General features: G+C 45.1%; 1 protein-coding gene across 2 annotated transcripts in view; it reads left to right on the forward strand.

Annotated features, from left to right (window-relative positions):
* Positions 1-21,544, forward strand: part of RUSF1 (RUS family member 1) — a 140,288-nt gene that overhangs the window by 35,499 nt on the left and 83,245 nt on the right. For both annotated transcript variants that reach the window (XM_069244398.1, XM_069244399.1), the window contains exon 4: positions 2,223-2,337. In XM_069244398.1, coding sequence (XP_069100499.1) covers positions 2,223-2,337 — 115 coding nt within the window. The remainder of the gene's footprint in view (positions 1-2,222; positions 2,338-21,544) is intronic.

The raw sequence follows: 21,544 nt of genomic DNA on the forward strand, positions 1-21,544 counted from the left end.
ACCTCACCCAACTCCATTCTCACTGGCTGTCCTCCTGAAAAATGTATGCTTACTCAGAGTAAACATAAAATGTCAGCAGATTTGCCCTCAGACTTCTGGAAAAAACAGTGAAACAGGACCTGGTATTTCCTGGCTTGTGTGGCTATCCTCTGTTCAAGGTAAAAATCTTGTAATTACTGTGGGTCAGAAGAGGTCTGTCCCCCAGCTTGTCCACAACAAAATATGACACACTCATAATGAGGGCTTATGTAAGAGGGCGTTCTTGAGGGTGGGGCACAGTGACCATTGGGATCTGTCAGTTTTGGAAAGCTGGGGACCCTTGAGGCTGTTTTGCAGTGGGGAAGAGGAGATAATTGTGAGGGATATATGTAAATATTTAAAGTTGGAAGAAGGCTTTGCGGTTTCTTTATGTCAGGGGCTTAATCTGACAGTGATGTGACCTCTCTGCAGGAAGAGTGGAGAAGATGAATTCATTTAAGAAAGCATTGTCAAAGATTTACGTTTTTTGGTTTTCAGTTTAAGGAACCATTGAATCAACTGTGCATGGTAAATAGAGTGAACTCTTCAGTCCTCTAGAGTGTTATGAGACTAGGGGCTAGGGGCTTTCTTGGTCTGAAATAGGAGAAATTGTTGGAGGGTTTGCTGTAAGTGAAGGGAATGTCCAGTGTTGATGCATTTTAGAGGAAGCGTATGAAGACCCATGAAGTCTCTTTGGTTTGGAGGAGCCATTGAGTTCTTTCTAGAAGAGGGGCAAGAGAAAGTATTGTGCCTCTTTCAATGTAGATCCAAGAAACTTCTCACTTTTCCCAATAGTGGGGTGGACACAATTATTGTGCCTCTACATATAAAGAAGAATTGCAGCATCTCTGGAGGAGTTGTGGGGAACTGTTGAGGTTACTCTAGCGGTGCAGTGTAGGGGACCATTGAACACTTTTGTATGTTGGTTGCTGGAAGCAGTAAAACCGTTTAGGGGATGACATAGGAGAATCTGTAATTCCTCTCTGAGAGAGGGATATGTGAAAACATTTAGGTTTTTCTTGGGGATATGGGAGAAACCAGTGAGGGTTTTCTGGAGGGAAGGTGAAAGAAACTATTTAGGGTTCCATAACGGAATAGGAGAGCATTTTGATACCTCGGAGTATGTGTAAGAGGAAGATTTTACTTACTTATGTGGAACAGGAACCATTAAAGCCTACTGAGTGGAGTAACTAAGAAACCATTGCAGCCTGTCTGGGAGGAAGCTTGAAGTCCTCTTTATAGACTGGTATGTGAAACCATTTATCCTTTCTCTTGCAACAAGGAACAATTTAAGGCCTCTCTGGGGACGGTTGTAAGCTACCTTTGAGGCTGCTCTGTATGAATGAGTGGAGCTGCTATTATGCATGTGGTGTGAAGTGCTGAGGGATTCCCGTAAAGCACATTAGAGAAGCTATTAAGACCGATGAAGAAGGAGATAGTTTGAGCCATCCAGGCTAGGCGGATGTGCCGTCTATCTTTCTGAGATCAGTAAAGTGGGCACTGTTAAATTGGAGAACAGTCTTACCTGGTATTTGCAACATCCTGAAACTTAAGAAGTCCATAAGAAGAACTACATAATAAACAGATCAACATTATGAGTGATGTCGTTATTATCAAAGGCCTCACTCTCAAGGGCAGATAGTTTAAATTATAGAGACCTCTATGGATTGGTTCTGGGGGATAACTCTGATCCTTCTCAACAGGGCATACTACTGAGGTGTCCTTGCAGAGCATTAAGGAAACCTAGAATAGGAATCAAAAGTGTGTCTGAAAAAATTGCAAAAAACGTCTTTATTGCAGAATTATGGAACCATTAGGCCGTTCCAGAAGTTAATAGGAGATATTAAGGACCCTGGGAGGAACGACCGAAGTTTCTTTATAAGGAAATGTGAAACAGCCAGGGCTCTTAATTTTGAGGAGGGAGTGTACGGGAAACCATGTAAGCGTCTCTGAAGGGGCAGATGAGAAATAATTGAGCCCTCTTCTGGAGGCAGGGAGCTGAACCATAGAAACCTTACTCAGTGTGGGTTCATTGAGGGTTTGCTGGAGGTCTCTGAAGAGTTCACGAAAGACACCATTAAGGCCTTTCTTTGAGTGAATGGGAGGAACTATTAAGGACTCTGAGAGAGGCATGCATTGAATTCCTCTTGAGTTGATTAAAGTCTCGTTTTCTGTTGATCCATCTTATTTTTCCCCTTCTTTAGGCCTTTGCAAGCAGCGTCACTGGGACTTTGGCGACTCAGGCAATGCTCCGTGGGGTTGGTGTTGGTGATGAGTCGGCCACAGTGGCAGCAGCCACACTTACCTGGATCCTTAAAGGTGATTGCTGCATCTAGCACTGCAAATAGCACCAAGTATTCATACGTTCCTATTTGACATCCTTCATATGTGAAATATGCCTTATGTCATTTGTCAATGCATGATACTATCATTTCTTCAACCGTAAACTCCTCCATATATTTTTTTATTCATTTTTTTTAAGTAGTACAATACACATCACCTGTGAGTAATTCTTCAACCATAAGATCACCAGTGTCCCAAAGCATATATTTGCTAGTGGGATGGAATACCATAGTATCAGTACCAATACAATATACAAAACTACTATACCTTAAATGATGGGAAATTCGCCTCCCCACCCCCAACACCACTCAATTACAGCACCTCTCATGACTCCTCCGGGTTTGATAGTAGGTATGTTGTGAGAGGGCTCCTTCACACATTCTTGAATGTTCTGTGCTCCGTCACCTGTCTGTCTTCCAGTACTGGTGCCCATTTGTTGACTCTCTATGCCCCTCTCCCTTTTTACCTGTTTGCCGTCAGTTCCTGCATGACATGCCTTACACATTCTTTCATGCACTTTTTCACAGGCTTTTGTATCTTCTTCACATTTTGTATGACTCCTGCGCATGTTTTTTTTTATAAGCAGATTTTATTGAGTTTTTCATAGTGAAAAGACAAAAGATTGTACAGGCAGGCATGTTAGGCAGAACTATTACTGTTCGTAAAAAGTGAGCACAACTCAGTCATCAAGTGATAAGATACATTAGCACGAGATACCACATCTATTCCGTCCCAACCATTTCCCCCACACTCGACCATGTTTACAGGTTAGCCTGAGCCTCGTAGACTCGTTTTTCCTGTTGGACACACCAGTCAACACCTTGGGGCCATTGGGAGAGGGTGAGCAGGTCAGGGCTGTCCAGTGAGCTGCAATGTCTCAGTGTCTCGCTTGGCAATCAGTAGGGCCAGCTCTCGTATTTCCAGCTCCATCCAGAACCCACAACATGATCATCAGAGGAGATAGTGGAACTCTTCCCCTTACCCCACCCCCAAACACTTCAGAAAGATCACCCTCTATAGCAGACTAATAGTTGTGAATCTGGGGGCACATTCAAATCATATGGTAGAAGTCAGCAGGGCACTGCCACAGCAGGGACAAACTTGCTGAGGTAGAAGGTTTGCACGGTGGAGTATGAGAGGCGAAAGATAAGCACAGTATAAGTAAAATGTTTGAATCCGGCACAGATGGGAGGAAATGGGCATAAACCTTGGTGCCATCAGAGCGTCCTTCCAGTCCTCATCAAAGGGGCCTATGTAGTTCTCCCACTGAGTTCTGAGATGGTCCAGGTTACCCGGGGTACTAATGATCAGCGTCCAGTAGATTTGGGATATCCCTCCTATGCGTACTGCCCCCATAAGTAGTTTGACCTCTAGTTGGTTGAATTCTGGAAGAGGGCCAGTGCGGGAGACATGGGAATGGATAGCATGTCGTAGTTGAAGGTATTTATGAAATTGTGTAGTTGTGAGTGCGTAAGTACGTTGAAGATATTGAAATGATTGCATGTGTGTTTCTGAACATACATCACCTAATTGTGAGAGTCCAATGAGGTCACATTTCTCAATGCCCTATAGCATCATAGTTTCACGAACCCAGGTGGCATGTCAGAGGGGTGTTTGCTGTGTGAGTTTATTTACCCAGTGAGTGTGGCACAGGGCAGCTCTCCAGGTCAATAGGACTGCTTAGATGACAGGGTCAGTGTCTTGGGGGATCGGTGAGCCGTATAACATGGCTAGGATTCGAGAGATCCCCATAAGGGACAACTCTAATTGATAGGTGGGATCCGACCAGCCTCCATTAAACCAGTCATAAATCACAAGAAGATGGAAGGTCAGGTAATATAAATACAAGTTGGTCATCCCTAGGCCCCCATTGCGTGGAGCACGCTGGCAATTTTTGAGGGGGAGACGGGGTCTGGAGCCATGCTACAAAAATGAGGTTTTGATCCTGTCCTAGACACAAAACTATGACTGTGGTTTAGTAAATGGGGTATTTTGAAATACATATAGGAATCTTGGCAGGATCATCATTTTGTATAGATCGATACAGCCCATTACATTTAAAGGAGGAGATTGCCATTTAACAAGATCATGTCTGGCCTTTCTTGCCAGGGATTCAAAGTTTACAGTCCAGGCAAGATCAGGGTGAAGTGTGACCCAGATGCCTAGGTATTTGAAGCTAAGACCATGGATAGGAATTTCATTCAGACAGTCAAGGAGTCCTGGGATGGGACCAAAGGCATCAGCACTGATTTGGAGCAGTTCATTCAGTGGCCCGACACTTGGTTTGCCAGGTAGAGAAGGACATTTTCTGCATATAAGGCAATGTGGTCCTATTTGTCCTTCTCCCAGTTCCAGCCTCCTTTCAGGGCACTGCTGCAGATCAGAAGTGCTAATGGCTCGATCACCAGTGTGGAAAAAAGGGGGTTGGGGAATAGGAGGCAGCCCTGTCTGGTTCTCTGCCTAACCTGATGGAGAAAGCATGCAAAAGAACCCCGTTAATTTGTACCCGCACTGTAGGGTTGGAACAAAGGGCTTCGGCCAGCCCTTGAAAACGGGGTCCCAGCCCAGCATGCACTAATACTGACTAGACTAGCATGGTGGTGAAGACCTCAACATTGATGAAGGAGATTGGCCTATAAGCTGCACAGGAGGTGGAGGGGGGTTGTTTTGTAATCACTGCGATTGTGACTGTATCTAATTCTTGTGGGAAGGCACCCTTTTGCCTGACCTCATTATAGAGGGCCAGCAGTGGGCAGAGCAGAATATCTCTAAAGGTAGCATAGTATTTAGTAGGAAAGCCATCAAGGCTGGGGTTTTCCCAGAGGCCTTTCAGACAGGACGGTGGCTGTTTCTTTGGCAGTGAAAGGTTCGCCCAACATCTGGGATAGTCGGGGGGAGGGATAAGTCAGATAGGAAGTGTGTAGGATAGTCCGCTTCCTCTTTAGGAGGGTCCGCATACAGTTTGCAGTAGTAGTGGGCAAAGGCCCGCGCCACCTCTGTCAGGGTGTGTAATCTATTACCCTGGCCATCAATGATTTGACGTGCGACCCTGGTCGTTTGATGGTGGGGGAGGTGAGCCAGTAAAGATCTTTACCGTTCTTGTCCCCCATCCATATATTTTGGCAGTTGTGGCATGCTGTAGATGTTTGACAGTTTCAAGAGACTGGTGGTGTATTTTGTCTCATTGGAGGCGAAGCTGCCTGGCTGTGTTGTCATTTGGATCTGCTGCAATGTAGAGGCACAGGCCTCTAGCTGGGTGATATGAAGTGAGCTCGCTCTCTCACATATACAAAGGTATCCTTTAGCAAATCCTTGCAAGGTTGCTTTAATGGCAGCACAGAGGGTGCCAACTGAGGAGACCGAGCTGCAGTTGCCACTGAAATAAGCCTGATGTTCCGAGCCAAGGGCTTGAGCGTAGGATTTGTCTTGCAAATACCACGCACTGAGGCACCACATAGGGCGTGAGTTATCTTTGGAGGGGAGAAGGTGAAGGTGAACTGGGGCATGGTCAGAGATGCCTGTGGGGAGAATTTAAACCTGGGTGATGGTGCTGCAGTCAAGAGTAGGCATAAAAACAAGATCTATTCGAGAAGGAGTGTGATGTGCTGTAGATGTGTGTGTGTGAATTGCAAATATCTCTGGTGCCATGCCCACCACATGTCAATCAATCAAGTATTTGTTAAGCGCGGCTTGTCACTCGTGTGGGTATCCAGGCGCTAGAGGTGCAAGTGAAGTAGCAGAGCCAGGAAGGTGACAAGCTCCTGTGCGCAGAGATACAGAGGGCGGCCCGAGATGCCAGTATCAGGTACAAGGTCTCCATTAAATTCACCTCTTTGGGAGGTCGAGGAGGTGCTTAGAAAGGTTGTGAAAAAGGTGTTGGGGGCTGCTAGACAAGCATTTACGCTCACCAAATTGATGGTGCACCCTTCAAGCGTTCCGGTAAGGTCCAAAAAGTGACCTTGAGGGTCCCTCACTTCTCAGGAGACTCATAGGAAAGGACTGACACAGTAATATGGGCACTCCTCTAGATCCCCGAATATACCCTGCATGGAAAACTCTATTGTAGCCTTTATGGGCCAAGAAGGGACAGTGACTACCTAGGAGGTGGGTCTCTTGGTGTAGTAGGACATCAGGAGATCGCAAGTGTGTGAAAGGGAGGGCAGCCGTATGCTTCACATGGTCTAAAGGACTGATAACCTCCCAGTACAGGGCTTGGAAGGCTGGCATAGTGGGAGTGCTGAAGATTCTAGAGAGGCAGGATAAGTAGTTGTACATCACCTCTATGCATCCAGCAAATGATACGAGACAGAAGCGTGTACCACTCGGTGTAACATAGGATGTATCGTGAGTTGTGAAAGAGGTGTACGCCTGAGTGCAGATAGAGCCAAAGAAACCAATGTATGATCAAGTCCAAACTGGTAACAAAATAAACTTTAAAAAACATCCTAACACACCCCATACTTCCACTTAGGAAGCATCTGTCGCCCCCACAAGAAAAACGTGAGAAAGGAAACAATACACAAAATCAAAGGGAGTGGTGGGCCCCTTCTTTACTAAGGATATGTGTCAGCCATCAAGTCACAGTTGATAAAGTTCAGTTAGGGATATTCTTTGCCCCAAAGATGGTATGTAGCATGAAAGTCATAGTGTAGGGCTTCGGGAGAGATCAGAGTCATTGCTACAGTTCGTTGGTGCGGATAGTGCTTCATTTAGGAAGCTGTCACAGTTTGATCGATGCTCCTTCGCACTCTGGATCCGAAAGGCCGGCGGTGGGGACGGAGTGCCTTCTCAAACTTGAGGAGATTGCGAGGATTTGGAGTGCAGATTAAAGTTCTGCTTCTGCTTCTGTGATCAGATCCGATTGTGTTGTGGTTTGGGTTTTGGCACAGTGGCATCAGAAGTTTGAAGGACAGAAACTCGTAAGGGGTATCTTTCTATGGTCCCAGAGGGGAAGTTCTTCCGTGACCCATTGTCAGATGCTCTCAGGGGTTTTGAAGAAATGAGTTTTGTTTCCATAGACAACTCCACGCTGGGTGGGAAAGAGGAGGCGATTTTGGAGGCTCATCACCCTTAGTATCTGCTTAACTTCTGTATCAGAATGTCCGCATTGATGGATGCCGCAGGTGTAGTTGGGGAGGAAGAGGAGGACCTTGGTATCACCACAGCAGAGCTCCAGACGAGAGCGGGCCTCCTGAAGAATTGCATCTCTATCATGAAAGTTAAGGATACGGGCTATCATTGGCCTAGGAGGTGCACCTGGAGGTGGCTTGGGGGTCAGGGCTCGATGAGCTCGCTTGACTGTAAACCAAGGCAATAGATGATCAGTTAGCATCCAGGTTTTTGTCCTTGTTTCCAAGAATTCAGCAACTTGCTGTGGTTCAGTACCTTCAGGATTGTCAATCACTCCCACCTTGTTGCACTAGGACCGATTCTCAGCATCTTCAGTGCGGCAATGTAGTTCTATTGTGTGTGGGAGGAAGCTTGTCACTTGGGATTTGAGGGTTGCAATGTCATTCCCCACCATGGAGAGCCTGGATCCAGCCTCTGTGATTCTTGTTGCAGAGATCCTGATGGAATAAGGCAACATCCTCTTGTACCCAGCCAATTTTGTTTCCCACTCTAGTTTGAGCAGATTGAATTGCTTGAAGGATTGTGTTGAGATCGCCGGGGAGGAAGAAGCTTTCCTCACTGCGCATTCATCAGCAGTGCCAGTAGTGAATCCAGTGGTGTATTGCTTCATGCAGGTTTACGAGGTCATTGAACAGGCTGATTTGTCTTTGCCCATGGCGTAAGACCTCATTTCCCAAAGGCTTTGACCTGCTTACCATGATGCAGCAGCAGCACGAGCAGCCAGGGGGGCTCGCTTGCTGGATAAGGAAGGACTCAGTCTAGCCGATGAGTGTCAGGTCCTCAGAGGACCAGACTCCTTGACCTTCTTGTGAGCTGTAGAGGAGACTGCAGGGGAGGGCAGCTAGGCTCGAGCAACCAGATACGATGAAGGTGTTGAGGTTGTTGCTAGGCACACAAGTCCTCATTGTGCCTCCAAAAGGGAGGAGTGCCACAGGAACATCACCGTTCCGCAGAGGACGGGATTCATGTTGCAGAGCTTTAGGCTTGTAATTCAGAGATTGGTGGAAAACTCTAAAGGTGGCTTTGAGCATTGTGTGATAGTCATTGGAAGGCAACATCCGCAACAATGGAGGGGTAAGGCTGAACACCTATGTTGAAGCGAGGCGGCTGGTAGAATAAATCAGGCCCAAAGCGGCCATAGCAGTTGTTGAGCAGCATTTGAGTCCTCACAAAGTCAGTACTTCAGTGAAGGGGCATGCCAAGAGCGAGCAAAGGGTTCTTGCATGTGGCCGACAACTGTATTATTGTCAGGATGGCCACTCTCCAGGGCCCTAAGGGGAGTTTTGCCTTCCCAGAGGTTAAGTTACTGCGGAACACGGACTTGCGCTTTCAGGTGTCAAGCCCTATCCAAAGCCATGTAGCTTAGCCAGGTAGGCCTGTTATGCTCACCACCACATCACTGGCTCTGCAGGCCACCCCTCGCCCATGTAAAACAGCAAGAGGGCCGGAGTAAGGTTCGTCAATGTCCCATGCCCCTCAGTCGGCAGTATGTAATAATTGAACTGGGAGGAGGGGCCCCGTACAAATTATTTATTAAAAGGGGACCCCTCTGCCCTGCCCAGAGTCCGGGCTGCAGGCTTCGGGTCCAGGCTGCAGGCTGAGAGCAATGGGCAGAACAAGGAGCAACAGGTAAGAGGAGGGGAGATCCCCAGGGCAGCCACTGTCCAGAGACTTCTGCGGGGATGCCGCTATATGACCCCTCTCTCAGCTGCCACTTTTATCTGCACCGGGGCAGCGACCATCAATCAGTCAGCACAGGCCTTCATGTTGCGCTGTGGGAGCCAGCAAATTAAGCCACCTCGCCGTTTGAAGAGCAGAAAAAGTGCAAGGGGAGATCAGGGGACAGTGTGGGGCACGGATCAGGTCACAGGGAACCAATGGCTGTCGATGATGACAGAGGGATCCAGAGCACTTTTGGAGCACGACCGCCATCTTGATGTCCTTGGCCACGCCCCCTCTTACACGTTTGTGTATCGTCTTCATTTATTCCTGTTTTTAAATTCTTCGTTATGTATGGCTTCTATTGGAAGCCTTTAATATGAGTAACCTGCTTGAAATTTACTTCTATGATGTAACAGTGGGAAATAAAAGTAGTTTCGCATTGTTGTTACGTTACCAGGAGAAGTGCCTGCTTCCCCTATGTTTCCCCCTTCCTCCCCCCCTCTCCCCCCCCCCCCCCCCCAACCTCACATGGTCTTTGGATGTCTAAGCGTGGCAGTGGATTTTTCGCTTTTTTTCTGCCTTCTGTCAGCTCTTCGAGTCTCCACAGACCTGAGGGAAGTAGGGGAATGTGGAAAGCACAATTCCTGTGCGAACAGTCACATTCCCTGTCCAAGTGGGTCTATGTGGTGCAGGACAACGTGGCTCACCAACAATTATCAAAGAACTGCTGTCCGCATATGCAGTTTCTGTACTCAAGTGATGCATAGCACAGCTTTGAATGGGAAGGAGGAAGAACACAGTTGGCGGACAGCTGGTCCCATCATATCGCTTTTTAACCTTCTCTCCCACTTCCCTCGACCCCCTCCCTTGTTGTGTTGTTTGCCCCATCATCTGTATTGTGTCCCATCCTTCCTACCAGACTAAAGTGCTATGATGCAGCCAGAACTCCCCCATCATAACGATTTTTTCCACGACCTTCAGCCATGCTGCTATACAACATAGCTAAATGACACTGACAAAGCCAATAGCTCTCGCATTGCAGAGAGCTATTGGCTTTGCCACTGCTTGTTTGTTGTATGCTTCTTAGTTTGGTTGCCTCTCTCCTTCCCTGCCTCTCCCTTTGTTTACTTTATGTCGATCTCTTCCCATGTTAAACCTAGAACTCTAATGAAGTACGGAATATTTGTAGACTGGTGCACAGAAATGTATCCGGCATCCTCACCAAAACTGAAAACTGGTGCTTAGTACTTAATTTGAAAACATTACCAAATAATTGAAGCTAAATACGCTTTCATGGTCCTACAAGGTTTCTTAAGTAGCCAGCCACTGATGCTGCCAAATGCAGAGGTTGCCGAATACCAGGCTGCCTAATCTTGATTACACCTCATGGCTCCTTCTTGTACCTCTGCACATTTTCTGTTTTGTTTATCTCATTCTTGCATGTTTTTTTCAATCCCTATGCTCTCCATTTGTCACTGTTTTTCTCTTTTTCCTTCTCTCTCTCCCGTTTCTGCCTTAACTTTTGCTTTTGGTGAAAATCAGGTGGAAAATAAGTTGGAGTTCCTAATTATGAGTGCTGATAACCGCCACCTGTAATCGCTGGAACAGATTGAGCTTGCAAGCATAAGATAAAACATAGCTGTAGTAAAGATCTCTGCAGTAGGCACATTGTGACTGTCAAAAACTGACAGTTCCCAAAATAACAACAAGCTTGTAGCTTTAAATTCATCATATTCCCCTTTGTTTAACTTCTCTGTCTCCTGGTTGGCAACCTAAAAATTATTTCTCAGCTGTCGTCTTTTCTTTCCTTAATATTTGTTTTCCAAGTTCTCCGCAAACAACTAACCGTAAATCAATTAACAGTTTACTACTGTTCTGCTTCTACCACAAGCACTTAATGCACCACCAGTCTCTTTGTTGGATTCTAGGGTTTGTGTTTATGCTGATTTTCAGGTAGGCCAGCCTCATCTGGTTTCTCTTGGATCAACAGTTCATTCTGCAGTTAACACGTGCACAGTTATTGGTATTGTGAAGTATGTTCAACTGTTCACATGTTGTCTTCCTCATCACACTTTCTACCCAGAACTTTGCCAAAGGGACTTGGGAGCCTTTTTTCACAGGTCGTAGACTGTGTTTGCAAAGCTGAGTTAGTGGTTTTATTTGGTATTCTGTGGAGGCACTGCCATCAGTCTCAGAGGGCTAAAATACAGCTGCACTCCAATAGCCAGTGTACTCGTTATGAATTTTACCCTCTCAGAGTAGCGAGGGTGAGTGGTCAAACCCTTCTCCAGGAGGTTGAGGTGGTTAGAAACGGAGATTCAGTATGACTTGGTAAAATAAAAAAATAAAAAACACTCAACAACCTCAATGTATAGTCTGAACTTTATTTGGAAAAAGAGAAGTATTTAACAGGCCAGTAAAATTATAATATAAGCAAAAAACAGAAGTTGCTAGTAATTTCTGGGGCTGCGACAACACTGAACCATTATCGTAGCATCTTAGAGCAATGTGCTTGATTTTCGATAACAGCTGTATGGGAGCACATAGTTCCTTGGTCTTTAACAAGAGAATTTAGAAAGATCTGAAAGCAGAACCAGGAATGCAGATGCTGGGACTTAGACTTAACTCTAATTCTGGACAACCTTGGGTACCACAGTGGTAGCAAAGATAGAATAAAATGTGTCCCCTCTCAAAATAGGAATTCTGACAAAACCCACCAACCAAACAAATAGGGATCTACCCAGCAACATCTCTTGTGTTCTGCAGTATCTTGGGAGCAAAATGCTGATTGGTCCAGAAATCTGGTTAGGGACACAGTTCCAGGTGTCATAGGAGCTAAGCAGCTGCTTAGGCCTCACTGGTTATCCTAATATAAGTAATAATTATAAATTTAACTGAGATGCACAAGCAAGTCAATACTCACTAGGTGGGTCACACAGTACATCATTGCTTAAGTGCCCTGTGTCATATAATTCTCTGGTTCTGTTCACGTTTATCTGATGGCTGGGGCAGCCAGCCATGGGTCACTAGTCCATCAGGACCAATTAGGACCTGGACCTTCAGGGTTGCGTCTTAAACATTACTGTAAATGTCAATAGGTGCAGAAGATAATTTGAATGGTGGCATGAAGGCCATCTAATTTCTGGTTCTTCTGGAGCTGAAATTGGGGAGTACAAGGCTCTGGATGAGTCCAAGATGGCTTAGGCTAACCTTTGTGTTGACAACAAGGAATGTTACAGCTCCTTTGCCCAGATGATATTCTTGCCTGGTTCTTGCCATCTTCTGGGCAGTTGAGTTGTGCCAACATCGTGGTTCAAGGTTGAAATTAATCCACACATATGTCCTTATTTGGGTCTTTCAGTTTGTTGGAACATATGCAGTTCTCCTCATCAGTCAGTCGGCTCCACCTGGCAGGTGCAGTCCAATCCTTTATGCAAGCAGAAAAGCTCATTCTGACACGGGTTACAGCAACAAGGCGTATCTGCAGACATAGGCCAAGTCTGTAGTGACAGTGGGACCCACACACAGATTGTACTTCTAGTCTGTTGTTTACCCCAACACTGGTGTGCAGGCCTACTCTGTATACAGGTGAGGGAATGGAAGATCCCCAATATTGTTTGAGGAGTCTAGTTCTTATATTCCGTCTGATGGTCAGAGCAGGGTGTTGGAGGCAAAGAGGGTCTCCCCATCATGCATAAGCTCTGTAGGGCCTCTGTTTCTGGAGGAGTATTTCCTTCTTCCTTACCACATTCTGCTGTCTTGTGAGCTCAGAGCCTTCAATCTGACTAGTTTTGACTGGTCTGAGATGGGATGTCCATTGGACGTGGACACAGCCTAGCATATGCTCCCTTTGCTAAAGAAGGTGGTTGCAGCACAAGAAACAAGCAATGGATGAGTTTCAGACATGGCAGGGGAAAGACACTCCCTGCTTAGGAATAGGTCGGAGACCTACCCTCCACATAAGGTAGTACAGTTTCAAGGAGGTGAAAAAAAAATGATGTGTGTATGGTAGTATGACTGAAAATGGACATCACCATTTTACGTTAAGAAGACTATCATCATGTACAGTACTAGGTTCAAATGGGCTCTAGAATTCACTATCCCAAGTGTGAACTACACAACCCTCCCACACATGCATCCTTCTCCATGTTCCAGACTTGATCAAGAACTCCATTTAGGTGGGCTAGATGGATTTTTGTTGTGGTGAAGAACACATCGCAGTCTCTCTGTATGAGTAAATGTGAAAAGACATGTGCTTTTGGGTTGTAACCATACTGCCACTGTCACCAGTCATTGCAAAGCTGGGACTGAGGTGGAAGTATATCCTCCTACAGAAGAAGGTACATTCTGGGTGTTCCCTACGAGCGTGCAAATTTGATGTTGACAAAACCAACATGGAGTACTTCCAGTGGGTTTGCTCCATTGTCCCCCTCACCAGAGGAAAACCACAAGGAAATCATACAAATTCTACAGAGCAGGACAACAGTGAGTAACTGCTCCTTGGCTTTTTATACGATTTTTCCCTCTCACAGGGACACCACTATCCAAGGAGCATGCAAAACGTTATAGTTTGTGTGTGTCCCGACTTGTGCCATTTTGTACTGTTTATCTTTCTAGTTTGCCTTTGCAAGTTTCTCACTTCATGTCCAGTATCCTGATCACAGCCTGTTCCAATCTGCCAGTCCTCAGTTTCTGCTCTATTTTTCTTCCTATCTTTCAGGTTCTTTCCTTGACATGTTAAACCTCTTCTCCTAAACTCCTGTATCCCTGCAGGGAGAGAACCCCCTAGCCTTGTCCCGTGCTCAGGAGGATCTCTGCCAAATCCCCGGTTACCTAACCTTGTGCCAAACTCTGACAGTGTCCCTGACACAAAGTCCACAGGTTGAGGTGTGATACAGCTTGAAAATCTTTCCACGATTCTCAAGCAAAGAGCAGAGCTAAAGAAGGAAGCTGCAGTCGTTCGCTGAAGCTAGACAAGGTGTTCCATAGCAGAAGCAGGATCAAAGGGATCTTGGCAGTTACCTAAGCATTGGCTGTATGTGAACCTAATATTGATGTTCTCACAGAGCACAGTCCCAAAATGTCTGTTCATGCTGAGTCCACATTAATTGGGAGGGCAGCTTCCAGCCCTGCCAGCCTGAGAAAAGCTGCAAAAAAAATCACTTGTGTGGTGGTGAAATAGGTTGCTTTCAGAAGCCAAGAAGGTTCTGGAAACGACATTTGCCAGCTTTGTACACATTTAAGACTGTGCATCATGCACTTAGTTAAGACACAATATGAATGACACCCAAGCGTGGTATCATCATGACACTGCACTGACAACTCATTAATCATGGGCCTGCCAGCCACAAAAAAGGGACATGTGTGAGACTTTGTGTTACCTTTCTAATTGCTTAACCTCTACACAAATGATTTGTTGAGATCATTTTCTGTGCACATTGGTTCAATCGTATTCATGCCTTCTTGATAACAAATGTGTAAACAGTTTGTGAGGTTGCCACTTACTCTACAGTACCAATAATACATTACCTGAGTGAGAGCAATCAGTGTTAACTCTGTACAAGACATGTACATACATCCACCCAATCAGAGCGGAGCAGCGCGTTCTCTGTGCTCAGACCCTCACTCAGTGACCAGTTCCAGCATACTGTATCCACACTGAGCGATAAACACACTCTCTCCCCCCATCCCCTCTCCTTGTTCTGTGTAAAGAAGCTGGTTCCATGAATAGACAGATAGGGAAATCTTTCACTGTAACTGAGATTATTTGTGTAGGCTACGGGTTGCCACTGCAAAGCACAAGCAAAACAATATCTATTCTGATGTATGCCCACCACATCTCGAGTAGCTGAACTCGATAGACAGATAATTAGCATATAATGAACAGAGCCCTCGTGCCTTTGGTAGAATTAGCATTGTCTGTAGCTCTTCCAAGTGCAACAGTTCTTGTCAGAGAGGACAGTGAACTTGTTTCCAACAATTGCCCTTTGAAGTTGACCATAACAAAATTTGTCCTGTGGCTGCAAAAAAGTTGGAAGCAATCTTTTCACTGTTATCGAAGTAGTTACAGTGGTGCTTCTGTGACCATTTTGCCTGAGGCATTTTTCCCTTGTACAAAAGACTTTTATTGGAGTGGCAGAGAGGCTTTTTATCTTGGGAGGGCACAGTAGAGATTGGTTCATTAATTGGAACACCACTTGATTATGAAATGTGATTTTTAGCTTGACATGCCAGATCCGTCCTATCTTTGGATTCTCTCTGGCACCATCCTACTTCACAGTAGGGAGGCACCCATGTTTGCTCTAGCACTTTCTTTCTGTCAGATTTATAGAGCGATCAGAACGTCTTTCTCAAATTAAAGCTGTTGAGTGGATTTTTGCCTTCAGAAGGAAGTGCCTTTGCAGAGGCTCTCTCCTGATTAACTCTTACGTAAAATAAATGGGAAATTCTGCTGCAGAGCAAGAGCCACACTTTTGTCTTCAAGGGTTTGAAATGGATCATGCCACAAAGAATCTTCTGTGTGCTTGAATTAGGTTACATCTGGTAATCCATTCTACAGGTATAGATCAGATCATCTACGCACTCTTGTCTCTTAGCCTCCATTCTACTGATGAGGGAGTACAACGATAGACATGAGGTTTGCTCATAAAGGCCAGACGGGGCCAGGGATCCATAAATACCTAGTCACAACACCCCCACTAGCCATACATCTAATACTATTCATAATATTACAGACTATGGACATGAATCATGTGTGACATAAAATTCCTATGGCAGTTATTCAATAATTTTCATCATTATAAATCTAGCACCGTCATAGAGAACTCAATACCATAGTAATTCGCACAAAACAAGAAAATTGTGCTCATGAGGAAAAGATCAAAACCTTATGCACCCGAACATTATAGTTGTGTGATACTAAACATTATTCAGTAAGCTATCACAACACAAACATCTACAAAACGAATCACATACATTACGCATATATAAAACTATACATACAGCGTAAATACATTTAACAAGTGTTCCAGCGGACTTCAGTAAACAAAAAGTAGTAGCAGCACAAGTTGTTTCGCGTATATGCTTGAAAACATTTCATGAAGTCCCAAAATAACGAGGGGAGGTGAGATAGTTCACAGTCTATTCCTACTAATATCTTCCCACTATATCAGTCTTTTCCCTTCATTTTTCTGGAGCAGAAACGGCTCATCTGTACTCTTCAAGCTGAATATTGCTGACACGTTTTAGCCTCAATATTGGCAGGATATTGTGAGTTTTAAAAGGACGTCATCGTAGGGGCTTGACTTCATTTATGATCTGGACACCACAAAATTGAAGGAGTACTTTGTAGTTTCATTGAAAAAAAATGGTTTACAGATGCATTTGCTTAGCAATACGTGGAGTCTCCATGTGTCCTCGAGGCTGCGGGTCAGTTGCATATTAAATAACTGCCATGGTAATTTTCTTTGTCACGCGTGAATTGTGTCCATTGTGTGCAATATTTTGAACAGTATTGGATTTATGGCTGGTGGAGAGTTTTTTGTGTTGTGTGTAGGTGAGGGAGTACAGCCACATTAACTTGGCTCTGGCTTTTTCGCTGATGCCATGTGAAGGTCCTAGATGAAGTCTATTGAGAGAGATGCTGTTACCAATTAGTTTACACTGTGGTTGTCTAGTGCTGTTGTGCTCTAGCTACTGTAACACAACTTTTTCTTTTGATTCCCATTAAATGTCTAATGCTATTTTAATGATTTTCCAAATGTAGGTTGTTGTTTACTGGCTATGCAAACACACTCTAAACCGCTAACCGGAAATATCCAGTCCTCAGAGGGAAAAATCTGCTTGACAAATTCAAATGATAGACCAAAAAAACTTTGAGCTCATGCTATTGTCAGGCAAACAGGGACAGAGTGGGTTTAATGACAAGAAACAAGGGTTCATTTCCAATCCTACAAGTGGGTGCATAATTTATATGCCTGTTTGATCTGCTTTTCTCGATCTTTTCTAAAATTATTCAAAATAATTTTTGGGATCATTCTGAGATTTGTTTTAGCAAATCTTGAAACGCAGGCACGATAGAGTCTGGATCTGCATTACGCACACATTTTTAATCTCATAAAAGGCATTCTGGAGTGTTGATCATGCAGCCACATTTTTCCCACTATATATCACCAGTTAAAACAATCTGTACAGTTAAATATAAAGATGCAGCAGCTTTAGCATACATTTGTAAGGACCACAAATACATAATACACTGGGTATTGGTTGACTTTGTCTGGCTATAAAGGCCCATAAAGATCTCCATAATTCTCTAGGTTTGTAAGGAGCAGGGTGCAGCATAGTAAAAATCGTCAGCTTAGTCATTGCAGTACATAGCGTCTTCTGTCCATACATTCTACTGTGACAGATACTTTTGCCTTCCAAATATCAATTTATGCGAGATACAGCCAAGGATGAATGATCAACCCTGGGGCCAACTGTGCCTACAAATAAAGACACTTTCCACAACAGTTTCGGGATCTTCACGTTTTTGTTATCTCCAACTACACCTCCAGGTATATAAATCCTTGCTACGTTATTGGACTATTCATTTCTGTGTGCTTTGGTCACATTGCCTGTGATATTTCTGTGTACTTTGGTACCCAATTATTGTGCCTACTGGGTAGTAAGGCATTTGACCACCTGGCACCAGATTCCGTTTGCATTTACTTCTGTTAACCAATACTGTTTTACTTCCTAGATGTGTGGCATCTCTTCACCCCTACTACCCCTGTCTATGCTCTAGGTCCTGTACTGCTGAGATTACCTACTAGGAATCTTTATTAAAAATGGGCCTTCCTCCTTCTCACAACAGCTTTAATGATATCAAGACAAGTCCATATCTGGGAGGGAGACAACCTCACTCGCACTAACAAACACTTTTTTGTTGTTTTCAGGTAGCATCTAAATGCTAATCCCACTCACCTGTAGGTCCTTTTCAGTGTATTGCAGCAGCATACACTAATTAGTGCAGTTTTGCAGCATTGTAGCCTTTTCTGAATAGTTGCAATCAAGTTGTGAGCATGTCTTGTCTGACTGCATACACAACACACCTGCATTGTCTGGGGCTGGTTATGAACCTGGAATGGAGTCATTTGCTTTAGTATGGCCATTCAAGTATTGCCATGCATAAAGTTCTGATGGCTGCTCTGAGTGGCACAACCCATAGGCGTGGTAGTGTCAAGCGTTTGAAAGAGATAGATGTGTGCAGTTATATTTGCCACCCTGATATGTTATGTAAATGTGTTTGGATTATGTTTATTGCTTGGTCAGTAGAGCCTATTTGAATCCCACTGTATAGTCTTACACAGTTACTTGTGCCTGATGTGTTAGGTTTCATGGAATGGGAAACTAGCGAGTGACAGAATGGTCCTGGGATAGACTAGTTTTCTTGAATTAACTACTTTTATGTTGTATTAGTGAACCATCTACAGTCAATTTGCTAAATTGTAGATGAGGACTGTGTTAAATAATGACTGACTGACCTCTACGATGTGCAATACTTTGCATTCCCTGGTGCTTGTAGGCTGGAGCTATGGGTGATTAAATGTCTGGGAGCAGTGTTAGTGATTAACAGCTGAAATGTTCTCCATTTTTCCATCTCACACTTTCCTCTCAATGGCTAAAGTCCACGTGACAGTTGGAAGATCTATGAAAATGAGTATTTTCATACATTTAGGTGAGTTTGCGTAGCAGTTTCAGTATGTTAAAGCCGATCCACGGTTATGGGTGAAACAGCCCGGGGGCAGTGGGTTTTGATAACATTCAGAGGCCAGATGATTGTAATATTGAGAGAATAAATCAGCCTTGAAGGTGCTTGTGGTTAAGCGTGGCAGGTCCGGCCAAGCAGTATCAATCATACTTGTCACCACCGTGTTATTTGGCCCATGCTGTTCGTTGATCAGGAAAAGTGTTGGGTGAAGTAGGTACCGCTCTAGACTATGCGGTAGAGATATGTATACATTCAGGCCTGATTAGGCTCATCAGGCAAGTCAGGTTAGTAGCTGCCAACACATTGAGAAGTGGCTAAGTGTCAGTGCCACAGCTGGCTTGGCATTAAGTTATGAAAACGGTATTGATATCCCACATAAGCTGCAGTGGCCCCAGTGTCAGAGGGAGAGGTGATGGAACCTGTTAAACGTGTTTGAATAAGATGATAGAGCGCCCCCAGTCCCTGTCATTATTACATCCCAGTGGGCAGGGGTGATATCCATCTGGTGTCAGATAATGACGGGTAGTAGCCGCAGCCTATTAAACTCTTTGTTATTTGATTGACAGATGGGGTCCATTAACTATACTGTCTGATGTAGGGCTTTGATTCATTCGGTCTAGGTTGTTTGATGCCTTAGAGATGCTCCCCAACAATAACAGGCATTGGCAAAGGCAATGGGTCTCACCTGTACAAGAGCTATTGGCTTTGGCAATGTGTTTTTGCCATGTTGTACATCGGAGTGGGTGCTGTTCAGCATGGATAAAAGTTAGTGGGGTGGAGTGTCTTAGAGTGGAGTGGGGGGAGTAGAGTGTTGTAGGGGGAGTAGAATGGAGCTGAGCTGAGTTAAGTGGAGGAGAGTGGAGTTCAGTGGTTTAGTGGCCACTGGCATGAGGTGGAGTAGGGTGGATTGGGTTGGAGTGGACTGTGGTTGTGGGGTGGACTGGACTGGACTGGAGTAGAGTGGGGTGGATTGAGTGGAGTATGGTAGTTTGGAGTGGATTGAAATGGTTTGAGGTGGATTAGAGTGGGGTGATTGGATTGGATTGGAGTGGGTCGATTGAACTGAAGTGATAGGACTAGGGTGGGGTGGATTGGATTGGAGTGGATTAGACTGTACTGGAGTGGGGAAGATTGGAGTGGACTGGAGTGGGTGGTTTTGTATTGGGGTGGCTTGGATTGGATCGTGTGGGGTGGACAGGGGTGGTGTGGACTGAAGTGAAGTGGGGTGGATTGTAGTGAGGTTGACTGGCTTGAATTAGGGTGGGGTATATTGGTTTGGAGCAGGGTGCATTGGGTGGGATGGATTGAATTGGGGTGTGAAGGAGTGGGGTGGATTGGGGTGGGGTGAATGGGAGATGGGTGGAATAGGATTGAGTTGGGTGGAATAGGATTGAGTTGGGTGGATGGGACTGAGTGGGGTGGATTGGATTGGGGTGGGTTGGATTGGGGTGGGTTGGATTGGAGTGGGTTGGATTGGAGTGGGTTGGATTGGAGTGGGTTGGATTGGAGTGGGTTGGATTGGAGTGGGTTGGATTGGAGTGGGTTGGATTGGGTTGGAGTGGATTGGATTGGGTTGGAGTGGAGTGGAGTGGGTTGGGTTGGAGTGGGTTGGGGTGGGTTGGATTGGATTGGGGTGGATTGGATTGGGGTGGGTTGGATTGGAGTGGGGTGGGTTGGATTGGAGTGGGGTGGGTTGGATTGGAGTGGGGTGGGTTGGATTGGAGTGGGGTGGGTTGGATTGGAGTGGGGTGGGTTGGATTGGAGTGGGGTGGATTGGATTGGAAAGGGGTGGATTGGATTTTCGTGGAGAGGGGTGGGTTTAATTGGATTGGAGTGGAAAGGATTTTTGTGGAGAGGGGTGGATTTAATTGGATTGGAGTGGAAAAGATTTTTGTGGAGAGGGGTGGATTTAATTGGATTGGAGTGGAAAGGATTTTTGTGGCGAGGGGTGGATTTAATTGGATTGGAGTGGAAAGGATTTTTGTGGAGAGGGGTGGATTTAATTGGATTGGAGTGGAAAGGATTTTTGTGGAGAGGGATGGATTTAATTGGATTGGAGTGGAAAGGATTTTTGTGGAGAGGGATGGATTTAATTGGATTGGAGTGGAAAGGATTTTTGTGGAGAGGGGTTGATTTAATTGGATTGGAGTGGAAAGGATTTTTGTGGAGAGAGGTGGATTTAATTGGATTCAAGTGGATTGGAGTGGAAAGGATTTTTGTGGAGAGGGGTGGATTTAATTGGATTCAAGTGGATTGGAGTGGAAAGGATTTTTGTGGAGAGGGGCGGATTAGGGTGGACTGCATTTGAGTGGATTGTGGTGGATTGGATTAAAGTGGGTGGAATGGCATGGGGTGGAGTTGAGTTGACTGGATTGAATTGAGGTTGAGTGTACTGAATTGGAGTGGAAAGGATTTTTGTGGAGAGGGGTGGATTAGGGTGGACTGCATTTGAGTAGAGTGGATTGTGGTGGATTGGATTAAAGTGGGTGGAATGGCATGGGGTGGAGTTGACTGGATTGAATTGAGGTTGAGTATACTGGATTGCAGTGGGGTGGATTGGACTGCAGTGGATTGGACTGCAGTGGACAGGATTAGATTTAGGGGGGTGGAATGGAGTTGGGTGAATTGGATTGAGGGCGG

Source organism: Pleurodeles waltl, chromosome 7, assembly GCF_031143425.1.
Source record: "Pleurodeles waltl isolate 20211129_DDA chromosome 7, aPleWal1.hap1.20221129, whole genome shotgun sequence".
NCBI lineage: Eukaryota > Metazoa > Chordata > Amphibia > Caudata > Salamandridae > Pleurodeles > Pleurodeles waltl.